Genomic DNA, 23,567 nt, shown 5'->3' with positions numbered 1-23,567 from the left:
GAGTGGGGGGGGGGCGTTGGGGGGGTTGGGGATTTAGCTCAGCGGTAGAGCGCTTGCCTAGCAAGCGCAAGGCCCTGGGTTCGGTCCCCAGCTCCAAAAAAAAAAAGAAAGAAAAAAAAAAAGAGTGGCCGGACTTCAGTATGAACCATACTGGAGTTTTTCCATTGAGATACAGTCCCGCATATCTCCGGCTGGTCTCTAACTCAGTGTCGCTAAAGATGACTTTGGACTTCCGGTCCTCCTACCTCCATCTCAAGAGTTGCTAGTATTACAGATGCGGGTCACCATGCCGGGTTTAATGAAGTGCTGGGTATGAACTCAGGGCTTCCTGCATGGTAAGCTAGCTAGCCTTTTACCAACTAAGCTATATCAACCATCCTATGTTGTGAGTTAATAGATGACCTATGGGGAGATGTCAACATCTATGCACATCTGATTTTGTACAACTGACACAGACTTTGGTGAGTGGAAATGTTGTTTCTGTTGCTTTCTTGAAGGGACCCACGGGAACCGAATCAAAATGCATGTACTAACTAACACAGAAACCTCCTCCCGCTAGCTCCACCCCTTACTAAAGGCCTGCGTGCCTGCTATTGGTTCCTCTGTCCGCCGTCGGTTGCCGTGGAGACTCCGCGCTGCGGCCCTGGGCTCATGGCGCTGTACCATCTCTTCTCTCACCCGATCGAGCGCGCCTACCGCGCGGGGCTCTGCTCCAAGGCCGCTCTCTTCCTGCTGCTGGCCACCGCGCTCACCTACATCCCCCCGTTGCTGGTGGCCTTCCGGAGCCACGGTAAGCCTGCCTGGGTCTGGAGGGCCACTCGGTTCGGCGCGGCCCGCGGGCCCAGGCCGGCTATCCTGACCCGGCTCCCCCAACACGCCTTGTCTCCCGCAGGGTTTTGGCTGAAGCGCAGCAGCTACGAGGAGCAGCCGAACGTGCGCTTCCAGCACCAAGTGCTGCTGGTGGCTCTACTGGGGCCCGAGCCGGGAGCCTTCCTCGCCTGGAGCACGTACCCCACTTTCAACCGGCTGCAGGGGGTTCACCTGCGCGTTCCGCTCGTGTCGGTGCGTGGTTCCCGCCCGGACCCTGGGGGGAAAGCATGGGGTGAGATCCCAGTTGGGTCATTTGACGGGCTGTGGGGGCAGTCTCATGTATCCCAGGCTGGCCTTAAACTATATAGCCGAAGTCGTTCTTCAACAACTGATCCTCCGGCCTCCACCTTCCCAGGGCCAGGAATTTCTGCTATGCAACGCCGTGCTGGGGGTTGTGGGGTGCTGGGAATCAAACCCAGGGCTTTTTGCTTGCATGCGAGCACTTTACCACTGAGCCAATGCTCAGTCCCACAGCTTGGATCTCAAGGATCCACCGGGGTTGGAAACAAAGTCTCTTTGGCCCGCGCATGCTTAACTTTCTAGATAGTTTTACTCAGCTTCTTGAGGTGTCCCCAGACAATCAACCATGCAGGCGGTATGTTTGGTGGATTTGAGTCCAGAAGCCAGAGCACTGCCTGTCTCTGGTGCTGGTTACTTCTGAATGAAAAAGTGGCTGTGAAAACCCTTTTAAGGGCTTGAAGGCCGGGTTCTGTAGACGCCAGGATGTCGCTGAATTTGAACATCACCAGGCTGTAAAGACAGAAAGTGCCCGCATTTTTTATGCAGACTGGACGTAGGGTAGGGAAAGCGCTGATTGGTTGAATTCTCGACTCCGGCTCTGGCCAAGCCACGCCTGTCTGGGTTAGGCTCCTAACTGGGTTCCACACTGCAGCTGTCTCCTATGAAACTGGAACATTTTACTGTCTGCAGTTTAGTGTTTGCTTTCGCATAAATCAAATGCTTCCTTACATTTCCTTTAGTCGTATGGGACATCTGGCTTTCCTACATTCAAATGTGGATCCATTCGGACAGGTCTGATTATTAGCCTAGAAGGCAAACTCCTGTAGCTGAAGGGGCGGGTGCGTGGCAGGGGTGTCAGACTTTCTCCCCACAACAGGTAAATAAGATAGCAATATGCAAAATCTAATTCAGATTACTTGGTTCTCATATATATATATATATATATATATATATATATATATATATATATATATGTATATGTATAATTATTTTTTTCCTTATCACAAACCTGTTGACAGAAAAGTGAAGGCTCACTGTGGTTGGTATATGTATCAGTACTTGTTAACCAACCGAGTTTGTTAGTTTTAAGATCTGTAGCTTATTCAATGACATGAGCAGAGTGATGAATTTAAATTGCCCCTCCCCTACGTACACAGCAAGCTCAAGGCTATTCTGTGTCAAAAGCCGGAGCCCTGGCTCCTGAAGTCAGAGGCACAACATGGAAGGGGTCGGTTCCCTCCTGTCACTCTCCCAGGGATCCAGCTCAGATTCCCAGGGTTGGCTGCAAGGGTCTTTACCTGCTGAGTTATCTCATTACCCACCCTTACTCCTTGATGTGTTTTTTTAAAATTTTGCCCCAATTATTTTTATTATTAAAATTATTGTATGAATTAAAGCTTTTAACTAAATCTTACGGCTTTTTTATTCTTTTGTTTGTTTTTTTCTTTTTTTTTTTTTTTGTTTGTTTTTTCTTTTTTTCGGAGCTGGGGACCGAACTCAGGGCCTTGCACATGCTAGGCAAGCGCTCTACCACTGAGCTAAATCCCCAACCCCGGCTTTTTTATTCTTTTTGAGATGGCTTATTGCCTTGCTTGTTGCCTGCCCAAGCTGGCTTTGGCTGAAGCAGTAAGTCCCGTTCAGCCCCCTAAGAAGCTGGGACAACAGACGAGTACCACATGCCCAGACTTATGTCATACACCTCTGAATGCCAGCGGAAGCTTTTTGTTGAAATTTCATGCACATAGAGAAAACAAAGCAAGCAAAGAAAACAATTATTTCCTGCAGGGAAATAAACCTCGCGAAGAAGCAAGGAAGGAGATGCAGTCAGGGTTGCGAACAGGACTTGCATAGTCATCGTCTTAGACAGAATGCTGACTAAGCAAAATGTGCATCTAGGGAAACTGAAGGGATCAGGGGAGCGGGGAGATGCCATGGGGTCTGGTGGGAAGGGGAGGAAAACGAAGGCTCCGGCCTTCCCCTGTGGAATGTCGGTAGAGAATACTCAGAAACAGAAGTAGACTCTCAGCAAATCTTATTAAAAACATCGGGAAACAGAAGTAGACTCGCAGCAAATCTTATTAAAAACATCGGGAGAGTGCTTCTTTGTTTTCGTTTTTCCGAACAGGGTTTCTCTTTGTATCCGTGGTTGTCCAGGAACTTGCTCTGTAGACCAGGTTGGCCGCGAACTCAGCAATGCCCCTGCCTCAGTCTCCCCGGTGCTGGGATTAAAGGCATGTGCCACCATCACCCAGCCTGGGGAGCAGTTCTAACACAGTCATTAGGTAACTGGGGCATAAGTGTTTGCTTTGGATGTTAATTGTTTTTTTTTTTTTGTTTTGTTTTTTTGTTTTTTGTTTTTTGTTTTTTGTTTTTTTTTGTAGCATCACTGAACTCTTTAAATCTTCAAATGATTAAGGCTCTTCCCCCACACCACCAACACATACCCCTTAGTTTTTTGAGAATGCAAGGCATGTGGTCCAGGATGGCTTGAAACTGGATATGTAGCCTAGGTTGACCTTAATGACTTAGTATTTCTGGTCTTTCAGCCTGTGCCTGAACAGCACTGAGATTGTGGGCCACCGTGCCTGCTTTTACTTTTTTTTTTAAGATTTCTTTATTTATTATACATAAGTACACTGTCGCTGTCTTCAGACACATCAGAAGAGGGCATCACATCTCATTACAGATGGTTGTGAGCCACCATATGGTTGCTGGGAATTGAATTCAGGACCTCTGGAAGAGCAGTCAGTGCTCTTAACTACTAAGCCATCTCTCCAGCCCCTGCTTTTACTATTTATTTACTTGCCTTGATGCCTTTTATTTTACCTTATTTTATCTTATTTTCTGTGTATGGGTACTTTGCCTGCATACACATATATGTGCACCATGTGCATGCCTAGTGCCATGAATCCCCTGGAACTGGAGTTATAGACAGTTGTAAGCTGCTATTTGGGTCCTGGGAATTAAACCAGGATCCTCTAGAGGAGCAGCCAGTGCTCCCAACTGCTAAGCCAGCGATCCAACTCCGCTTTTTATTTATCCCTAAGACAGGGCTTTGCAATGTAGTCCAGATATGGGCCAGGTTGGCCATGAACTGGTGATCCTCCTGCCTCCTCTTATTAACTACCTGGCCCCATTTGTATTCTCAGGCCTCTAATGCAATGGTTCTCAGCCTTCCTAGTGCTTCGACCCTTTAACACAGTTCCTCAGGTTGTTGTGACCTCCCCCTCAACTATGAAATTATTTCATTGCTATTTTATAACTAATTTTGCTGCTGTTATGAATTATAATGTAAATATCTGATATGCAGGATATCTGATATGCAACCCCTGTGAAAGGGTCCTTCAAACCCCCTAAGAGCTTGATCGAGACCCACAGGTCTGTTCTAATGCCTATAAAGAGGAGTGATTATGTGAGAGAGAGAGAGAGAGAGAGAGAGAGAGAGAGAGAGAGAGAGGCCAGAGTAGAGGTGGGCCTGCCCTTCCCTCTGCACCCACTGGACTTACTTTTTTTTTTTAATTTTTTAATTAGTTTTTTATTTATATGAGTACACTGTAGCTGAGACACACCAGAAGAGGGCATCAGATCCCATTATAGATGGTTGTTAGCCACCATGCGATTGCTGGGAATTGAACTCAGGACCTCTAGAAGAGCAGTCGGGTGCTCTTAACTGCTGAGCCATCTCTCCAGCCCCACAGCTGGGCTTCTTAAGGTCCACACTTAATGTGTTTTCTTTCTAAAGGTGAAAACAAAGGTTTTTAGGCTGACAGTAGCTCACAGGAGAACACTTGCATGCTATCTGTGAGGCCTTGACACTTTTTTTTAAATTTAAAACAAAATTAGTTCTGGTTTTTGGTTTGTTTGTTTTTTTCTTTAGGATTTATTTATTTATTAATATAAGTACACTGTAGCTGTCTTTAGACACACCAGAAGAGGGCATCGGATCCCATTACAGATGGTTGTGAGCCACCATGTGGTTGCTGGGAATTGAACTCAGGACCTCTGGAAGAGTAGCCAGTGCTCTAACCACTGAGCCATCTCTCCAGCCCCTAGTTCTGGTTTTACTTTAAGACAGTGTGTGGGGTTTCTTGTTTGTTTGTTGTTGTTGTTGTTGTTGTTGTTGACTGGCTGGTTGCTGTTTGTTTTTGAAACAGGGTCTCTCTACGTAGTCCAGACCAAATTCCAACTCACTGTGCAAACCTAGGCTGGTTTCAAGCTGTCCATCCTCTCACTGCCATCTCCCAAGCATTGGGGTGGCTGGCAAGTGCCACCACGCCTGGCAAACATCCTGTGTTTATGTCTGGGATTCTCGGCGGACGGTTTTCTCTTTATATCTCTCCCTTTTATGTTGCCATTGTTTCCCTGGGACACTTCTGGACATTTAAGTCTGAGGGAAAGCTGAGGTATTCACCAAAGCAAGAGTAAACACCAGGCTCTGCTCCCCCTCCTTTCCTTCTTACTCATTCGCTGCCACTGCTTGGTGGCTTAGCCGGCGGCAGTGAGCTTCTTATCTCTAGAACCAGAAGCCACCCCCTTGAGAGAGCCCTGCATCGTCTTCCTCTGCTTCTGGCGGTTCCACTTTCAAATTTCAGAAGCCAAAAACTAATTCTCTTCAATCCTGGAGGATGTGCTGCTGCGTTCCATTTCATTCTGTTTTGTTTCCCATGGTGGGGCTCTACCCCAAGGCCTTAAATGTGCTAGGCAGTCGGTCAACCTCTGAGCTGCAACCTTGGTAATTGCGCACAGTTCAGAAAACAGGGCCCTCACTAGGGATGTTGTTCAGGGTAGAATGCTGTCTAGGATGTGCAAGCCTCTGGGTTCAATCCTTATTGTGCTCGTGTGTGTGTGTGTGTGTGTGTGTGTGTGTGTGTGTGTGTGTGTTCATACATTCTTTTTTTTTAATTTATTTATTTTATGTAGGTCAGTACACCATTGCTCTCTTCAGACACACCAAAAGAGGGCATCAGATCTCATTACAGATGGTTGTGAGCCACCATGCAATTGCTGGGAATTGAACTCAGGACCTCTGGAAGAGCAGACAGTGCTCTTAACCACTGAGCCATCCCTCCAGCCCATCTTCATACATTCTTGGTCTCTGTGTTGATATCTTGGTTTATTGAACTTGTGGTCCTCCTGTCCCCGCCTCACTAATTAATGGCTGGCATTGCAGGCATGCACCACTGTGCCTAGCTGGACACGTTCACATGGTATATATTTTAGTAGTATTATCATCATCGTCATTATTATTTTTAGGCAGTCTTATATAGCCCAGACTGCCTCTGCCTCCTGTGTGCTGGGATTCAAAGCATTCACCAGCACACTCAGTTTATTCGGTGCTGAGGATGGAGCCCAGGGCTTCCTGCCTGCTTGGCAAATACTCCAGCAGCTAAGCAGACTCTCTGGCCCCCCGTTCTTCGCTTTTCCAACAGTAGGTTTTATGGTATGTGAATTGCATCTCCAATGCTCATAAAAGCAGACAGGCAGTAGCCTAGTGTGTGACACAAGCAACCGTAGTAAAAATCCCTGTTGACTTACCATGTCTTATCTGTGTTCCTCTATCTCCTTGAACACACAATAAGTACTTTACTGTCAGGTAGATATTTAAAGTCCTTTCCACAGTATTTGGCCTGTGAACAGTAAATATTTTCATTTATTCTCATAGTAACCCTGTGAGGTGAATTGGGAGAACATCGTCCACCATTTTACATATGAAGACATAGACTCACAGACGGGGTCATTTGTCCTGGCCTTCACACGAACAGTGTCCACTGGGGCACAGTGCTGCACGGTTGTACCCTCTGCAACTCACGGGGCTGAGACAGGAAGGTCACAAGCTCAGCGAGGAAGCCTAGCTATCAATACATCACAGACACAACCCAAAAAAATACGTATTTTATTTTCCATGCTTAATCCGTGAAATACTTGAATTTTAGCTCTGAACGCATAGAGCCAGGCTGGCTCCACCATGTCTGGGAAATGTCCTAGGAGTCAAGGACGCCATGGATTTTAGGCCAAGATTTGACCAACATTGGGAGGTGGCTTTGAAGTTACTAATTTTGGAAAATGCTTCAAAGTCACAGACATCCTCGCTTCTGCTCTGGCCAGCTCACCTGTAACGGTGTCTGCAAGATTCCCATATATTTTAAAGTCTAGTTTTTGTTATTTGTAAGTGGCCTTCTGGGTGACATGGCTCAGTTAAGGATACAGGGCTAGAGATTAAAGATGGATGTCAGAACAGTCCGAGCGGAGAGGCCGTGTGTGTAAGCACCCATTCTTTCCCATCTCTCACTTGGGGTGTGTCTTGCTGTCCTTAGCACCTGACAGTCACTGGTGGCCAGGAGGCTGCCTGCTTTAGTTCTCAGTACCCATCTGTGTGCAGACATCCAAAGAGCCAGGGTGGCAGGATGTGGTGGTTACATGGCCAGAAGGTGAGGAACTCCAGTTCTAGGCCACCCAAGACTTTGTAGCAAAGCACTGTCCGACAACAGCAGCAAAGGGCTTGTTGACAAAGGTTTGTAAACCCCAGCACCTAGGAGGCAGAGGCAGCACTCAGGAGAAGAGGACATCCGATCTCCTGGAGATGGGGTTACCTGTGAGCTACCCACTGGGTTCACCTGTGAGCTACCCACTGGGTTCTAGGAGCTGAACCAGAGTGTGTGTAAGAGCGCCTAGTGCTATTAACCATGGAGCTATCATTCTAACAACTAAATAAAAAACAGAAAGATAATACCCAGTAATGACGAGAGTAGGCGAGATGGACAGTGGTTTAAACTTGATCATTCACATTGAAAATTACAGAAAAAAAAAAAAAAAAACTCAAGGGATAAAACAGGAACCAAACAAAGCCCCAACAAGCCACAAGAGGCTGCAGATGCCCTGGGAAATGGTTATAAGTCATGACGGCCCGGGAGCAGTAGAACTCCTTAGGTCAGCAGCCAGCCTGGCCTGGAATGTCATTGAGTGGCATATAGCCCCAGCCTAGCATACGCAAGGCCCCAGGTTCGAGCCTCACTCACACAGAAATTAACAGCAGCTCCTGCTGGCTATCAGTCACGGTCAGCTCCAACCCCACCTTGCCCTCTGGTCCCTGTTCCCTGCGGCTAACAAGAAGCCTCGCCTGAGGACTGGTTGTTCCCTGCCAGAGTGAAGACCCCCTACTGGTGGGGTCCTGATAAGGACAGCAACCAAACAATCAAGTCAGGTATTTTCCTTCAGCCTTCCAGGTCCCCTCTACATGACCTTCCTCCAAGCTCTGAGGAGTGGAGGGCACAGGGACAGAACACTCAGAGAGAAGCGCTGGGGTGTTGTCTCTTCCACGGAGCAGATACCTGGCTGGTTCCCACTGGGAAAGCTGGGTGTGTTTAGTAGCCTGGTGATCTCTGCTATCTGTAGGACCGGGTTACACCTGAATTCCCAGTCGCTACCTCCCCAGCCCCTTAGGCACTGTCAACAGGCCCTACATATCTTTATGAAAGAGACCATTTGTACCTTGTAAAGACTTTCAGGCTCAGTGGTTAAGAGCACTGACTGCTCTCCCAGAGGTCCTGAGTTCAAATCCCAGCAACCATAGGGTGGCTCACAGCCATCTGTAATGGTATCTGATGCCCTCTTGTATGTCTGAAGACAGCTACATTGTACTCATATATAAATAAATATAAATCTAAAAAAAAAGAGTTTCAATATAGCATGTCCTAAGCTTTGTTCACACACAGGATTGAGTTAATTATCACCAGGAATCTTTTTAATAAATTGTGCTGTGCTTAAAATGGCTAAAATAAACTGCCCATGTCAGACTCTAGAAGTTTGAACCGTCATTGGTCACGTCACTTTCTTGCTTGCCTCATGTGGACACTCTGCTGGCCCTGGTGTTCGAAGAGACCCTCCACTGAGGTGTCCACACCAGCTATGTCCTGAGGTTCTCTTCCCAGCTGCCTGCACCCTCTTTCTCAATGTCAGATGCAGGCATCGTCCCCCTTTGCCCGTTCAGTCCTCTCCTTCCTGTGCTTCTAATATTTCCTACATTAAAATAAGTATTTTAGTCTCTTCTCTCAGTTGCACCAGATCGATGTCAGTGGACTAAGGTACATCTTCTAGCCAACATTAGTATTGATCTCTCCTGTAAATGATTATCCTGCAACAACCAGAAAACTTTGAAATTAGAGTTCACAGGCACCGTTGCAGGCAGGCACATTTGTGTGCATGAATGCGCATATGTGGGGCTGAGGATCGAAGCCAGTGCCAACATATGCTGGGCATACTAAGCAAGCACCCTGTCAGTGATCACTTCCGCATACTCTCACACGCGCGTCTACAGATGGAGAATTGATGATCATTGGTCAGAACCCAGTTCAGCTACTGGAGTCCATACCTCCTCTTGCCCTCAGTTTAGCACGCCATATACAGGCTGTGATGGTTTTTATACCGGAATGTGTGGCAGGAATATATGAGACCATACATGGATATAAAAACTGTTACACACCTGCCTGCCTGTAACCTGAGCACTGGGAGGCTGAGACAGGAAGATCAGGAGTTCAAGGCCAACTTGGCTACATAGCAAGACCTCTAAATAAAAAGATAACTGGGCCAGTTAAGAGCACATCTTGTGGGGATGGGGATTTAGCTCAATGGTAGAGCGCTTGCCTAGCAAGCACAAGGCCCTGGGTTTGGTCCTCAGCTCCGGGGACACATCTTGCTTCTGGGTTTTGGTTTCCAGCACCCACATGTGGCAACTCACAGCCATCTGTAACTCCAGTTCCAAGGAATCCCAACATCCTTTTCTGGCTGGCCTCCATGAAATGTTTGTGGTTTTGTTTTGTTTTTTGTTTTTGTTTGGTTAGTTTTTAAAATTTAGATATTTTTGTTTTATTTATTATAGGTGTATGAGTGCTTTTAGAAATCACAAAAAGTAAGCTAATTAGCTGACTGGACAGGCAAAGGTGCTTGCCACCAAGCCTGACAACTGTGCTTCATCCCCAGGATCAACATGGCAGGAGGGGACTGTCTCCTGTACCATGTCCTCTGACCTCCACTCATGTGCCACACACGCATGCAAGCACACACACAAATAAATAAATAAATGTAATTTTTAAGTTCCAAAACACACATACACACATATTTCATAAAAATGAAGTGTTGTGATTTACACATTTTCTTAGCCAGGTACCAATTAGATTTTAGCAACTGAGCTAGAACTAGTGTTGAGGTATTTGCTCTCTGAATGACTCCTTTTCAAAACAAAAAAAAAAAAAAAAACCCATCGTATTTAGTTTATGTGTGTGAGTGTTTTGCCTGCCCGTCTGTCCGTGCTCCGTATGTGTGCAGTGGACTCAGAAGCCACTGGGACTGGAGTTATAGTGACATGGATGGCCTCCATGTGGTCACTGGAAATTGGGCTCAGGTCCACTGGAAGAGCAGCCAGTGCTGTTAACAGCTGAGCCATCTCTCCAGCCCCCCACCCAACCCTGACCCACTGACCCGCATGCCCCAGTGCCTACTATCATCAGAGTACAGTCACAGTTAGGGTTTGAACACGGTACGTCCTCCTTAGGCTCGTGTGGGAACATTTGGTCGCCAGCTGGTGGCGCTGTTTGGAAAGGTTGTGGAACATTTAAAGCTGAAGCCTTGCTGGAGGAAGTCTGTCATTGGAAGCTAGCTTTGACTCACCCACGGTCAGGGAGCCTCCGCCCTCTTCCTCCTCCTCAGCCTTCCCACTGTCCAGGTGCCCTGCCGTCACCCACACAGACCCTTGTTTAGCCACCCTCCACCCATTCCCCGCTTATACTGTCAGGGTGCCAGCAAGTTAGATCATCCCAAACACTTCTCATGAAAGTCTCCCTTTTAGCCTCTCCATTTTAGCCTGCTTCAGTTTTCTTCGTGTCACTTGCTTGACAGTTACCTGGTGCTGTCATGTATTTATCTGTCACTCTTCCCAGCAGAATGCTACCTTTGTACAAAATGATGTTTCCTGCCCCTGTCTTTGGTTTGGTTTTGTTTGGGGGGGGAGGGGTGCATGTTTCTTTGAGGTTATTTATATATGTATGTATGTATGTATGTATGTATGTATGTATGTATGTATGTAATTTAAGGATTTATGGAAATATTTTTGGTTTTATGGGGGGTTTTTTGTTTGTTTTTTAGATACAATCTTACTATGTAGATTGCCTGGAACTCACTGTGTGTACCAGGCTGACCTCAAATTCTTCTCAAATATTCATATATATATTCATATATATGTATATATATAATTATTTGGTTCCATATTGTTGTTATTATTTTATTGATTTCATATTTGGTTTTTGTGTGTGGTGTATATATGTCTACATGTATGTACACCTATGTGAATATGTGTGCACGTAAGTTCCTGGGGGCACCAGAGGGCAATGGGATTCCCTGGACCTAGAGTTTGAGGTGGTTGTGAGGCTCCCAGAGGAAGTACTGAGAGCCAAACTCTGTCCTCTGGAAGAGCAGCACACAGTGCTCCACCTCCTGTGAGACCCAAGCAGGAAGGATGTGCCCACCTTTCAGGTCAAGGTTACTGTTTGCAGCTAAGACAGTTAAGCGCAGGTCCCTGTGCAGGTTAGGGCTTCTGTGTGAGGTTGAAGAATAAGTTCCTGTGTGACCTGTGTGAAGGCTTTGCAACTTACGGTTTCTATGTATAATTAAAGGAAGTTCCTGGTTCTTAGACCTGGTGTAAAACATGTTTCTCAACCCACACTAAACCTGCGACCTCATTTGCATATATATCCTTACCTTGCTTCCCTTTCATTGTTTGATTAATTGATTGGTTGGCTGATCGAGACAGGGTTTTTCTGTGTAGCCCTAGCTGTCCTGGAACTCACAGAGATTTGCCTGCCTCTGCCTCCAGTGCTGGGATTAAAGGGGTGTGCTACCCCACCTTACTCCAGACATATTTTATGACACTGTATAACAACCAGTTCCCTTGCCTCTGTAACACTTTATCTCTCACACAAAAGAGACCTCAGGAGGCTAAAGGGGTTGCTCTCCAAAATCCCACTTAGGGAGAGGCAGTTGGACTGGTCAGTCACAGATGCACCCCAAAATACAGCTTGCTTTAGTCAGTCAGACAATTTTGACCTTGTTTTTCTTCCCGAAATTCTCAGATAACATTCCCTCATCATTCGTTTTTTTTTAGACAGTGTAGTATAGCCCAGGCTGGTCTTAAACTTGGTATGTAGCTGAGGATGACCTTAAACTCCTGATACTTATGTATCCTCTTTCCATGTCCGGCTCTTATTTTTATTTCTTTATTTTTTCTATGTATGCAGCATTTTGCCTGCATGTATACCTGCTGGTCAGAAGAGGGCACCAGATCTCATTACAGATGGTTGTGAGCCACCATGTGGTTGCTGGGAATTGAACTCAGGACCTCTGGAAGAGCAGGCAGTGCTCTTAACCACTGAGCCATTTCTCCAGACCCTATTCTTTATTTTTTGAGACGAGTTTCACTCTGTAGTCTAGGAAGGCCTTGCACTCTATGTAGCCCAGGCTGGCCCCAATTTTGTAATGATCCTTCTGCCTCAGCCTCTAAATGTTGAGATTTTGCTATGCCCCACAATATTTGGCTACTGTTTGCTTGCTTTATTTTTTTTTTTAACTTTTAAAAAAACTTTTTTCTGGACAGTTTAGTACTCAAAGAAATTTAAGGGGTTGGGGATTTAGCTCAGTGGTAGAGCACTTGCCTAGCAAGCACAAGGCCCTGGGTTCGGTCCCCAGCTCCGAAAAAAAAAAAGAAAGAAAAAATATTTTTAAAAAAAAGGAAATTTAAATTAAAAATATCTAATCTCCACTTGATTAGCCAAAAGGATGGAACACAGTAAAATATCCAATCTTAAATCCTGCTTCCTGGGGCTGGAGAGATGGCTCAGCGGTCAAGAGCACTGACTGCTCTTCCAGAGGTTTCCCAGCAACCACATGGTTCACATGGCTCACAGCCATCTGTAATGGGATCCAGTGCCCTCCTCTGGTGTGTCTGAAGACAGCAAAGCGACAGTGTACTCAGAACGTAGAAGAATAAGTAAATTTAAAAATCTGTGTCTAGATTTCTCTCATCTGTCTAAGGCGTGACACATATTGTAAGGACCAAGTGAAATAAAGTCCTCTCCCTGTCACATCCCTGGAGCCATTCAGCAGTTCTCTCCTGGCCCCTCTTCCCTTGTAAACAGAGAATCACAGTCGGTCTTTATCTTCCTCTCCAGTCCAAAGGTCCAGACGGTAGCTGTGTTGGTCTGAATATAAATGGTACTCACAGGCCCATAGGTGGAGGAAGTGTGTCGCTGTGTGGGGTGAGCTCTGAGATCTCAGAAGCTTAAACCAGACACAGAGTCCCATCTCTTCCTGCTGCCTGCCAATCTGGACACAGAATCCTTAGCTCCCTCTCCAGCACCAGGTCTGATTGCACATGGCCATGCTTCCCACCATGAGGATAATGGACTGAACTCTGAACAGCAGTGGTCACGGTAGCTCTTCATAGCAACAGCGTGGCCAGCAGTCTTCCTTAGAGCAACAGAAGCTAGCTCACAGGAGGCCAGGCAGCCGCTTCCCATCTCACTCATACTGACTAATACAGAAGTGGCTCTGGGACTCTATCAGCCACCCTGGTAAGAAGTCCCCTCCTCCCCCAGAGAGCAGATGGACAAGGACGAGGAGAGAAGTAGCCAGTGGCGGAAGGACAGTAGATGATAACAAGCCTAAGACAAGGATGCTGCTGTCTTGAAGGAAAGAGATCACTTAAAGGCTCTAAAGGCACCTACCTTCACTCCAACCTTGCTCATCTGAGATAAAAACCTCTTGTTTGCAGAGTCTTATATATGGGTGGGCAAAGTAATGGGCTGAGGTGGACTGCTTCTGGGATGAGCTTAGCATGGAGGTTTTGATGTGTGTCAAGGACGCCTGGCAGAGGGGTTGCATTTCAGTTCTGTCCCTCCTGCTAGCCACTGTCAGGTCACTGTGACATACCCGAGACTGCAGGGACCAGCTAGCGACTTATTTTTAACTGTCCACATATGATTTATGGGCTTTGACTTTCTTATGCCCTCCTCTGATTTTTGTTAAATATTTGTGGTCTTGGTATCTTATTGATTGTCCCTTTTTTTAAAATTGATGGATGCTGAAAGACACACAAGCTTTGAAGCTTCCACAGAGTCATGAGACAGATAGTCCAACCTTAAGTATCTGAAGCAAGGGCACTTGGGGTTTAAGATGTACAAATAGGGGGTACACATACGGCCCAGTGGTTAGGAGCACTAGCTGCTCTCACAAAGGACCTGAGTGTAGTTCCCAGCACCCACATGACGGCTCACGACCATCTGTAACAACACTTTCAGGGCCTCTTCCAGAAGCTCCCTTCTGGCCTCTGTGTGCACCAGGTGCGCACTCAGTGCACAGGCACACATGCATGCAGACATGTATACACATAAAATAAAAATAAATCTTAGAGAAATGTATAAATAGAGCTTGGTGGATTTGTATAGCATTTGCATGATGATTAGAGTTAGATTTTGTTTCTTTCCATTTTTTTTAAAGATTTATTTATTTTATGTGTGAGTGCTCCATCTGTATGTACACCTGCCTGCCAGAAGAGGGCATCAGACCCCATTACAGGTGGTTGTGAGCCACCGTGTGGCTCAGCGATAGAGCACAGTGGTCAGTGCTAGTCTCTAGTACGGGGAGTCCCTGGCTAATCCTAGTGCTCTAAAGAAAGAACAAGAGGATGACAGTTAGGGAGGGGAAGGAAAAAGAAATTCTCTGGGTGCTGGAGACATGGCTCAATACTGCCCTTGCAGAGGGCAGTTAAGTTTCAGACCTTCATCAGGCAACTCGCAATGATCACCTTCCCTCAAGCCTGAGGGCATCCAACAGTGTCTTCTGGCTTGCACAGACACACACACGTGCATACGCATAGTTACACACACACACACACAACTAAAGTAAATAACAATTCTGTTTGTTTTTGTTTTGTGTTATGTGTGTGTTTTGTTTGTTTGTTGTTTTTCTTTTGAAGACAGGGTTTCACTGTGTACCTGGGCTGCCCTGGAACTTGCCCTGTTGACCAGGCTGATCTCTAACTCAGATCTGCCTGTCTCTGCCTCCCAAGCACTGGGATTAAAGTTGTGTGTGCCACCTGCCTAACTATGACAATTCTCTAACAAAGTAAATCTCTTCCTTTGGCCTCTGTAGACCAGAGAAGAAGACAGGAACCAGGATGGGAAAATGGATGTACTATACTTTAAACTTGAACTTCCCCTGCAGTCCACAGAGCAAGTTCTCGGTGTGCAGCTTATCCTGACCTTCTCCTACCAACTGCACGTGAGTCTGCCTTCTCTGAGCCCTCTCCTCTTCCTCCTCCCCTGGGAGAGCCACATTGCAGATGGCTCTTGTACGGAATGTTATTGGGAATTCAAATAGACAAATTGAATATTCAAAGTAGTAGGCCAGAGGGTTCTGGGCAGAAAGGTTCCTGAGTGGGCTAGCACACGCATGCCAGGCCTGACAACGCATCTCTCTTCCTAATGATTTCAGAGGATGTCAACATTCGAGATGCAGAGCATGGCGTTTCTCCAGTCCTCCTTTGCTGTTCCCGGGTCACAGTTACATGTGAATGGTGACCTGAGGCTGCAACAGAAGCAGCCACTGAGCTACCGTGGCCTGGACGTCAGATACAACGTAAGGATGCCCGTTGTGGTCCAGCACCTTCATGCGTAGGCTTATCACAGCCTTCGAAGGACAAGAAATTTAAGCTTAGAAATAGCATTTAGTTCTTATGTGTATGAGTGTTCTGCCTGAACGGATGTTGTACACCATAGATGTGCAGTGCTGCACCCAAGCCCAGGCCATCTAGAGGAGCAGTCAGTACTCTAAAACACTAAACCATCGCTCCAGCCACATCGTGAATTCTTTCTTAATGTAGGAAGGGAGTTGGAGAGCTGGCTCAATAGTTGCGAGCACTGGCTGTTCTTCCAGAGAACCTGAGTCTGATTTCCAGCACCAAGATGGCAGCTTACATCTGCTTGTAGTTCCATTTCCGGTGGATCCAACACCCTCTTCTGACCTCCTCAGGCACTGTGCACACATGGTGCGCGGAAACATGTGCAGACAAAACACACACACACACACACACACACACACACACAGAAAACAATAATTTTTTGTAGGCATAGAAAGGCTCTCTTCTGAGAGAGGGGGAAACATTCTTACTGAAGAACTTAACTGTCCATTGCATTCGGGTACACACACTCCAAATGTATTCTGTGTTAGTTTTTGTTGTTGTTTGTTTGCTTTGTTTCTTCAAGACAGGGTTTCTCGGTGTAGCCCTGGAACTCACCCTGTAGACCAGGCTGGCCTCAGGCTTGCAGGGATCCACTTAAAGGTGTGCGCCATCACCAGGTCACCTTCTGTTCAGTGACTGCTTGTTGCGACCCAATGCCTGACAGAACGACCTGAAGGAGGAGAGATCTGTTTTGCTCACAGTTTCAAAGGTTTTAGGCTGTCCTGGTGGGAAGGAGGGGAGTAAAGAGCTTTACACTGTGGCCTTCAGGAAGCAGATTGAAGCAGGTTGGGGCCAGAGCAGGATATAATATAACCCCGAAAGACAAGTTCCCAGGCCTCGATTCTTCCAACCAGGTCCCACCTTCCACAGCTACACACACACACACACACACACACACACACACACACACACGCACGCACGCACGCACCACCCAACGTCTGTTCACATTTTGAACCTGTCAGTGGGTCAAACTATCCATCAGCTCTGAGCCTCACTTCCTAAACCTCTCTGGAAATGCCCTGTGCCCAGAGTGTCCTCTACTAAATCTCCCAAGTGTTGCTCAGGCCAAGCAATATGACAGTCAATATTGACTGTCACATCTTCCAAATGATCTCATAAAATGCCTATGTAAATATCTTTTTAAAAATACCAGTCACCATTCATTGAAAAGGTGACATATGCCAGCCCAGAGTGAAAAGGTTTACGGGTGGGTGTGGTGTCGTGCGGGCCCTGGCAGCCCCTGCTTGGGAAACGAGGTAGGAAGATGACTTGAAGCCAGGAAGTAAAGACTAGCCTGGGCATCTCATCAACACCCCATCTCAAACAGAAATAAGAAGGAGCCTTGCTTATATGTCATGATTTTCAAACTTCCCGGTGAAATGAGCAACACCTCATCTCAAACAGAAATGAAGAAGTGGCTTATAAATGTCACGTTTTTCAACTGCTGTGACTTCCTGAGACACCGACTGGCTCAGCGCTCCTTTGTTTGAGAGCCCTATGGCCATGGCTCACGCCAGCAGGACCAGGGATGGAGGGGACACACTGGCAGCCACATGGTTGGCATAACCTATTTTCTTACAACAGGAATCGGAGGGAAACTGCTGTCTTTATATTAAAGCCAACATGGACACATGGGCAGAATCTCACCATCGCCCAGCTCTGCACCAGCTCTGCAGCCTCCTGGGCTTTCTCATTCCCACAAAGCAGCTTCTCTCTCTCTCTCTCTCTCTCTCTCTCTCTCTCTCTCTCTCTCTCTCTGTGTGTGTGTGTGTGTGTGTGTGTGTGTGTGTGTGTGTGTACTCAAAAATGATTATTACAGAAAGTTTATTCATCCCCAAAGAAAAGATTACTGAACCGGGGCTGGTGAGATGTTCTATTCCCGGCATCCACATAAGGTCACTTACAACCACCTGTGACTCTAACTCCAGACTCCAGGGTGACCCAATGCCTCCGGCCTCTATGGGCACGTGTGCTCACATGTACATGTTACCCCCACCCTCTGACACACTCACATTCGCACACAAGTATGAATAATAAAAATAGAACTCTACAGAAATAATTCTGAACCAGGGCTGGGTCACAAGCACAAGAGCGTGGTCTCTGGGCCAGGGTGGCCTCAGGATTGAGGCTGGGTGGGCTGCTGCGTGGGAAGGAGAGCGAAGTGCTCACAGTGTGTCCTCCCGCCTCGCCCCAGGTATCGGTGATCAATGGGACCAGTCCTTTTGCCCATGACTACGACCTGACTCACATTGTCGCTGCCTATCAGGAAAGGAATGGTGAGTTGCTGGACCCCTGTCCACAGGCTGCCCGGGCTTGCCGGAACTTGTCCTCTGTCCACTGTCCACACCCTTCCCCACAAGCCACCTCTCCCGTAGCCCAGCATATCAGCAATCACTCGCTTTATTTATCCTGTCACTGGCTTGGCTGCTTTGCTCTCATTAGTGTGTATTGGTTTGAGTGAGTTGTCTCTCATAGTACACCTGTAAGAGAAGTCAGGGCCGTTTACTGTCCTCACTTTCCAGACAGCGATGGGTGATGCGTGTCAGGCAGTCCGCAATGGTAGGCTGGTAGAAGGGAGGCACCGGCAGAACTGACTATAGGTAGCGTTCGTCCCTAGAGGAGTGTCCCCAGGCTTGAGTCAGCACACCAGGCTGGTTTGTGGTCTAACATTTTCCCTAAAGGCATCAAAAGTGTTTCTGGCAACACGACATTATGGGTGACAGCCACAAACGTTTCACAAGTGGAGGGCTTTTAATTCCAGTATTTCTTTTTAATTTTATGCAGTACAATAGCAGCAATACAATTCCTAAAACTAAATCTGACAACTGCTGGCCCCAAGATCAACTCTTTCCTCTTTAATTCATTCACTCTTTGTCCATATATAAATAGTTTCATACAACTTTCACTCTTCGGGGCTGGGAGCTCGAGCTCTTGCTTAGCATAGATCGGGTACAATTCCCCCGATTCAGTCACCAGTGCCACATAAAGCTTGGTAGCACACACACACACACACACACATAGCCCCAGCCCTCAGGAGATGGAGACGAGAGTAATCAGAAATTCAAGCTCATCCTTGGTAATATAGCAAGTTGGAGACCAGTGAGCTACATGAGACGAGAGAGAGAGAAAGAGAGAGAGAGAGAGAGAGAGAGAGAGAGAGAGAGAAACAGAGACAGAGACAGAGAGACAGAGAGAGAAGAAAGGAGTCAATGAGATGGTTCAGTGGGTGGATAAGAGCATTTTCCATTAAGCCTGATGACCTGAGTTCTATCCTTGGGGTTCACATGGTGGAGGGAGAGAATTGGTACACCTGCACACACACACACACACACACACACACACACACAAAAGCATGCAAATAGATCTTAGAAACAGAAAAGACTTTGGGATCTGTACTCAAAGACTACTTATAGCCCTTCGCTTTGAATTAATGACTAATGTTTGCCTTGCAGTTACCACTGTCCTCAGTGACCCCAACCCAATCTGGCTGGTGGGCCGGGCCGCTGAAGCTCCTTTTGTGATCGATGCTGTCATCCGCTATCCCGTGGAAGTCATTTCATATCCTTTCTGTTAGCCGGGTTCCACTAGGAAAGAAGAGCTTCCTTAGTTTAGTTACCCCAAGTAGGAACAGATGTGGGACTCACAAGATAGGAAATTGCCACAGCTCTTTAGCCCCATACAAATGACTGCTGCTCCTACAGCAAAGAAAAATCAATTTCCTGTGCCTCTTTCTTTCTAAACATTTCTGAGTCAGAATTATCCATGTTTATATCTTAATAATCTCTGGAGAGTATTTGAAGTATTCTGTTTCCCATCTGACCTGAGCTTTGGGGTAGCTGTTCCTTACTCATGGCTGCTGTTCCTTAGCATTTGTACTTATCAGCCAGGGTTCTGGGAGATGATAAAGTTTGCCTGGATCCAGTATGTCAGCATCCTGCTCATCTTCCTCTGGGTGTTTGAAAGAATCAAAATCTTCGTGTTTCAGAACCAAGTAGTGACCTCCATCCCTGTAGCCGTGCCCCAGGGAGAGATAAGGAAAGAGCACTTATCCTGAGAAGCTTCTGTCAGGAGACTGAGGGACCATGGCTACCTCATTCCTGTCTTCTGAGACCGGCAGTTTTACAACATTTCTGCAAAGAGCCCGCTGGACACTCTCAGGCCTGCGTGCGTGTTTCACCTCAGAGACAAAGAATGGATTTTCCAGTGTTGTCCGGCACAACCCCCACGTCTTCAAAGCACGGGGGGAACCTACAAACACTAGTTTGTGGAAAGGTCGCAGGGTTACAGGAGGGTTATGTTTTGTTTCTGGTTTTGCTCTGCTTTGGCCTTGAATTTCAGGAGAAAATTGTGGTGAGTTCATACATCTTTGAAAGAGCCCCACCTCTGGTCAAGGGAGTAGTTTACTTCTTTTGAACTGGGATGCCCTGTCCACCCCTCCCTCCTATCATAAGCTAGCTACATTTTTAGCCTCCTCCGGTCTCTCACAAGAAATATGCAAATCCCTAGTACTTTCTGCTCTTAGATATCTACACAGTGCCCATTCAGAACTTTGATTTCCAGAGCTGAAGCCTTCAACTGGAGAACGGAAGGGGGCAGGGCGTCTCAAATACAAGAGTCTCAGAAACATGTGCGTGCTGGCGGGTGACTTAAGGGCAGGAGGACCAGACACCTGCCCTCAGCCCTCAGGCTAATAGATGGGGGTCTGTCATCGGCTCAGCTAAACAGCCCTCTGTTCCTGCCCTGCTATGGCTGGCTCTGTGCCCTGTTTCTTGGCCTCTGTCTGTGCCCCTGGGATGGTGGCTGGAGTCAGAAGTGCTGTTTCATTCAGTCTGTCCCCCTACCCCCAGCATCAGTGGAGGACATTGGGCTTCTAACAACAGGTTCTTTCTCCCTGGCCCTCACCCAACAGCCCAGCCACTCCTCCTCCTCCTTGCTGGCCTTCCCCCTTTCTGAAAGGATGTGGGTGACAGAAGGGTGGCTGTTGGCATTGGCTCCCACTGCCTGACAACCTCAGGGTTTATTCGGAGGCTGTTCCCTCGATTAAGGAACAGGGTACTTACCAGAGGGGAGGCTTTGGGGAAGGCATGAGGAGCAGAGAGTGAGGAAGGAGGCTAAGCAGAGCCTCTAATCCAGCCTGGCCATTAACAGTGAGAAGGAGCCCAGCCAGATAGCCCTCTGATCTGCAGAAGTCTACAAAGACTTCTACTTTACACAGAAATCTCTCATTTGGCCCCGGTCCTGCGCTGAGCAATTGTGCCCTCTTAAAGAACTCCACCTTTGGCCCTGGGAGGACACGCCCTACCACCCTTGCCTCCATGCCTAACCACAAACGCTCCTCCCTTCGTGCCTCAGTTTACCTTGGAGGCACCCTTCTGTCAGACTGAGCAAAGTAAGAATTTTGAAAACCAAGCTCTTTCGAAGTATTTGAGGAGAGAAACTCTCTAGTACTGGTTTCTCTGACCTAACACGTATGGCTGATTATACGCCCGAAGAGTTACGTGAAAAACGGTCTCTGATTTCAATTTCGCAAAGGTTATGAGAGGGCTAGGGATGTGGCTCTGTTGGAAGAGCGCCTGCCTGGCATGCTTGGAGCCCTGGGTTCCATCCCCAGCACACCTTCACGGTGGTGCAAGCCGATAACCCCAGCACATCAGGGGTGGAGGCAGGAGTAGAATCATCCCTAAGTTAGAGCCCAGCCTGGGATACTTGAGACCCTGTCTGAATAAAATAAGGAAATGGGCTTGGCGGCGTGACAAGAAATATATTGTATGGAAAAAAAGATAACAAGTTACAGAAAGATGACCAAAGATACAAGCTACTTTGCATTATATTAAACTATTCTGTGCAAATTCTGTATACAGAACTCAATGATGTTTTATAACTTTCTAATTAAAATATTCTGAAAGGAAGTTTCCCGTGGCTTCTGAAAGGCAGGGGCCCTGGGCGGGGAAACAATAGGGAGGGGACAAGGTTCCACGGGATTCTGAGTGACCGAGATGCTCTGCCCAGACCCTACCTAAAGATGTTGAGAGCTTTTGTTAGGTCTTCGGCAAAAGTCCTCTAGGCCAACCCCAGGTAAAGGAGGGATTTTCATTGAAATCCACATGGCAAATGGAAGACACGGGCTGGAAAATTACAACTGTGTTTGGTGAGTATCAGGTTATTTTCAGATCAGATGTTGGGTGGTTAGTTCTAGGCCTCATGGCCCAGAATGGCAAGAGGAAAAATAGTGGAAAATACACAGGATTGCAGCTAAGCTATAACGCAGAGCCAGAGTCTGAGTTGATTACTCATCCTGGGAGGGGAGGAGGAGGGTCTGATTCTGTCACATGATTGGTTCAGATTCTGTTTGAATGAGGTGAGGGCTGGGTTAGCAAAGCTTTCTCTCTCCCCACTCTTTATTTCTCTCTGCCCCGCCCCCTCCACTTCTTCACATTCGTGCATTTCAAAGTAAGTTTTGTACATTTTGTTTCCTTTTTTTCTTTATTAACTTGAGTATTTCTTATTTACATTTCTTTTTTTTTTTTTTTTGGTTCTTTTTTTTCCGGAGCTGGGGACGAACCCAGGTTCTTGCGCTTCCTAGGCAAGCGCTCTACCACTGAGCTAAATCCCCAACCCCCTTATTTACATTTCGATTGTTATTCCCTTTCCCGGTTTCCGAGCCAACATCCCCCTCACCCCTCTCCCTCCCCTTTTATATGGGTGTTCCCCTCCCCATCCTCCCCCCATTACCGCCCTCCCCCCAAGTTTTGTACATTTTTGACCAGGTAAATCCTAAGTGTCTCCTGGAGAAAAATGTGTAAAAATCTCACAAGCCTCGGTTAAATTAAACTTATTTATTTTTATGGGAACGGGGTCTTGGTATGTAACCCGTGGTGGTCTTACACTTCAGATAATCCTGCCTCAGTTTTTTAAGTGGTAGAATTAACAAGAATGATCCACCTAACCTGACTTTCAAATTAAGATAGGGTTTCTCTGTGTAGCCCTGGCTATCCTAGCACACTCACTCTGTAGACCAGGCTAGCCTCGAACTCTAACACCCACTTCCACTTCCTGAGTGCTGGAATTAAAGGCATGTGTCGCCTCCACCCAGCTCTGACTTTAAATTTTTAAAGAAAATAATAGCCGTCTAAATACTTTACCCAGAAGTCAATAGATGGCATTCTCTTAGAACGCAGTTTGTGCGTGCCTCTGTGTGTGTGTGTGTGTGTGTTCGCGTGTGCGTGCGCGTGTGTGTGTGTGTGTGTGTGTGTGCGTGCGCGCGCGCGTTTATTTCCTTAAGATGAATCCAGAAAGAAGTTACTAGTTCAGAAACTAGTGGCCATGGTTAAGGATCCTAACTTTATCTTGCCAAGTCGTACCCGGAAAAGCTGCATTGATATCCTCTCCCACCACAGATTTACAAGTCTCCCACAAAGTCCCGTCTTCTGCATATGCTTGGGCTCTCTGCCCTGTTGCTTATAAAAGGAGAAATCTACTTTACTGTTGAAATGTGTCCTGTGTTTATCTGGACCTGTTATCAACTCGGCACCTCTGGTAGAGGCGTGAACCCGGAGCGGATGGCAGCTGCTGCTCCCACTGCAAAAGCCACCTGTCCTTTCGGCCCCTCCCCACTCCTCTGTTGCTCAGGGGGCACCCGGGTCCCCCTGGCATCAAGGTGTCTGTTTGGATA

At 47.0% G+C, this 23,567-nt stretch overlaps 1 protein-coding gene across 4 annotated transcripts; it reads left to right on the top strand.

The window, feature by feature from the left end:
* Positions 1-623: 623 nt before the first annotated feature.
* Tmem231 (transmembrane protein 231) lies at positions 624-21,804 on the top strand. Of its 4 annotated transcripts, none has more exons than XM_087594884.1 (7): positions 624-790; positions 893-1,062; positions 15,307-15,435; positions 15,649-15,792; positions 18,090-18,171; positions 19,348-19,445; positions 19,763-21,804. In XM_087594884.1, exons 1-7 carry the CDS (start codon positions 652-654, stop codon positions 19,853-19,855), a joined length of 855 nt encoding a protein of 284 aa, XP_087451010.1. In that variant the 5' UTR covers positions 624-651; the 3' UTR covers positions 19,856-21,804.
* The last annotated feature ends 1,763 nt before the right edge of the window (positions 21,805-23,567 follow it).

The sequence above is a fragment of the Rattus norvegicus genome, chromosome 19, assembly GCF_021556685.1.
Source record: "Rattus norvegicus strain SHRSP/BbbUtx chromosome 19, alternate assembly SHRSP_T2T, whole genome shotgun sequence".
NCBI lineage: Eukaryota > Metazoa > Chordata > Mammalia > Rodentia > Muridae > Rattus > Rattus norvegicus.
This window is presented reverse-complemented; position numbering and strand designations above follow the sequence as displayed.

Coding starts and splice junctions, on each gene's coding strand:
- Tmem231 (XM_087594884.1), top strand. CDS start 652: ATGGCGCTGTACCATCTCTTCTCTCACCCGATCGAGCGCGCCTACCGC. Junction 15,793..18,089: donor GCCTGGACGTCAGATACAAC/GTAAGGATGCCC, acceptor GCCTCGCCCCAG/GTATCGGTGATCAATGGGAC. Junction 18,172..19,347: donor TGCCTATCAGGAAAGGAATG/GTGAGTTGCTGG, acceptor TTTGCCTTGCAG/TTACCACTGTCCTCAGTGAC.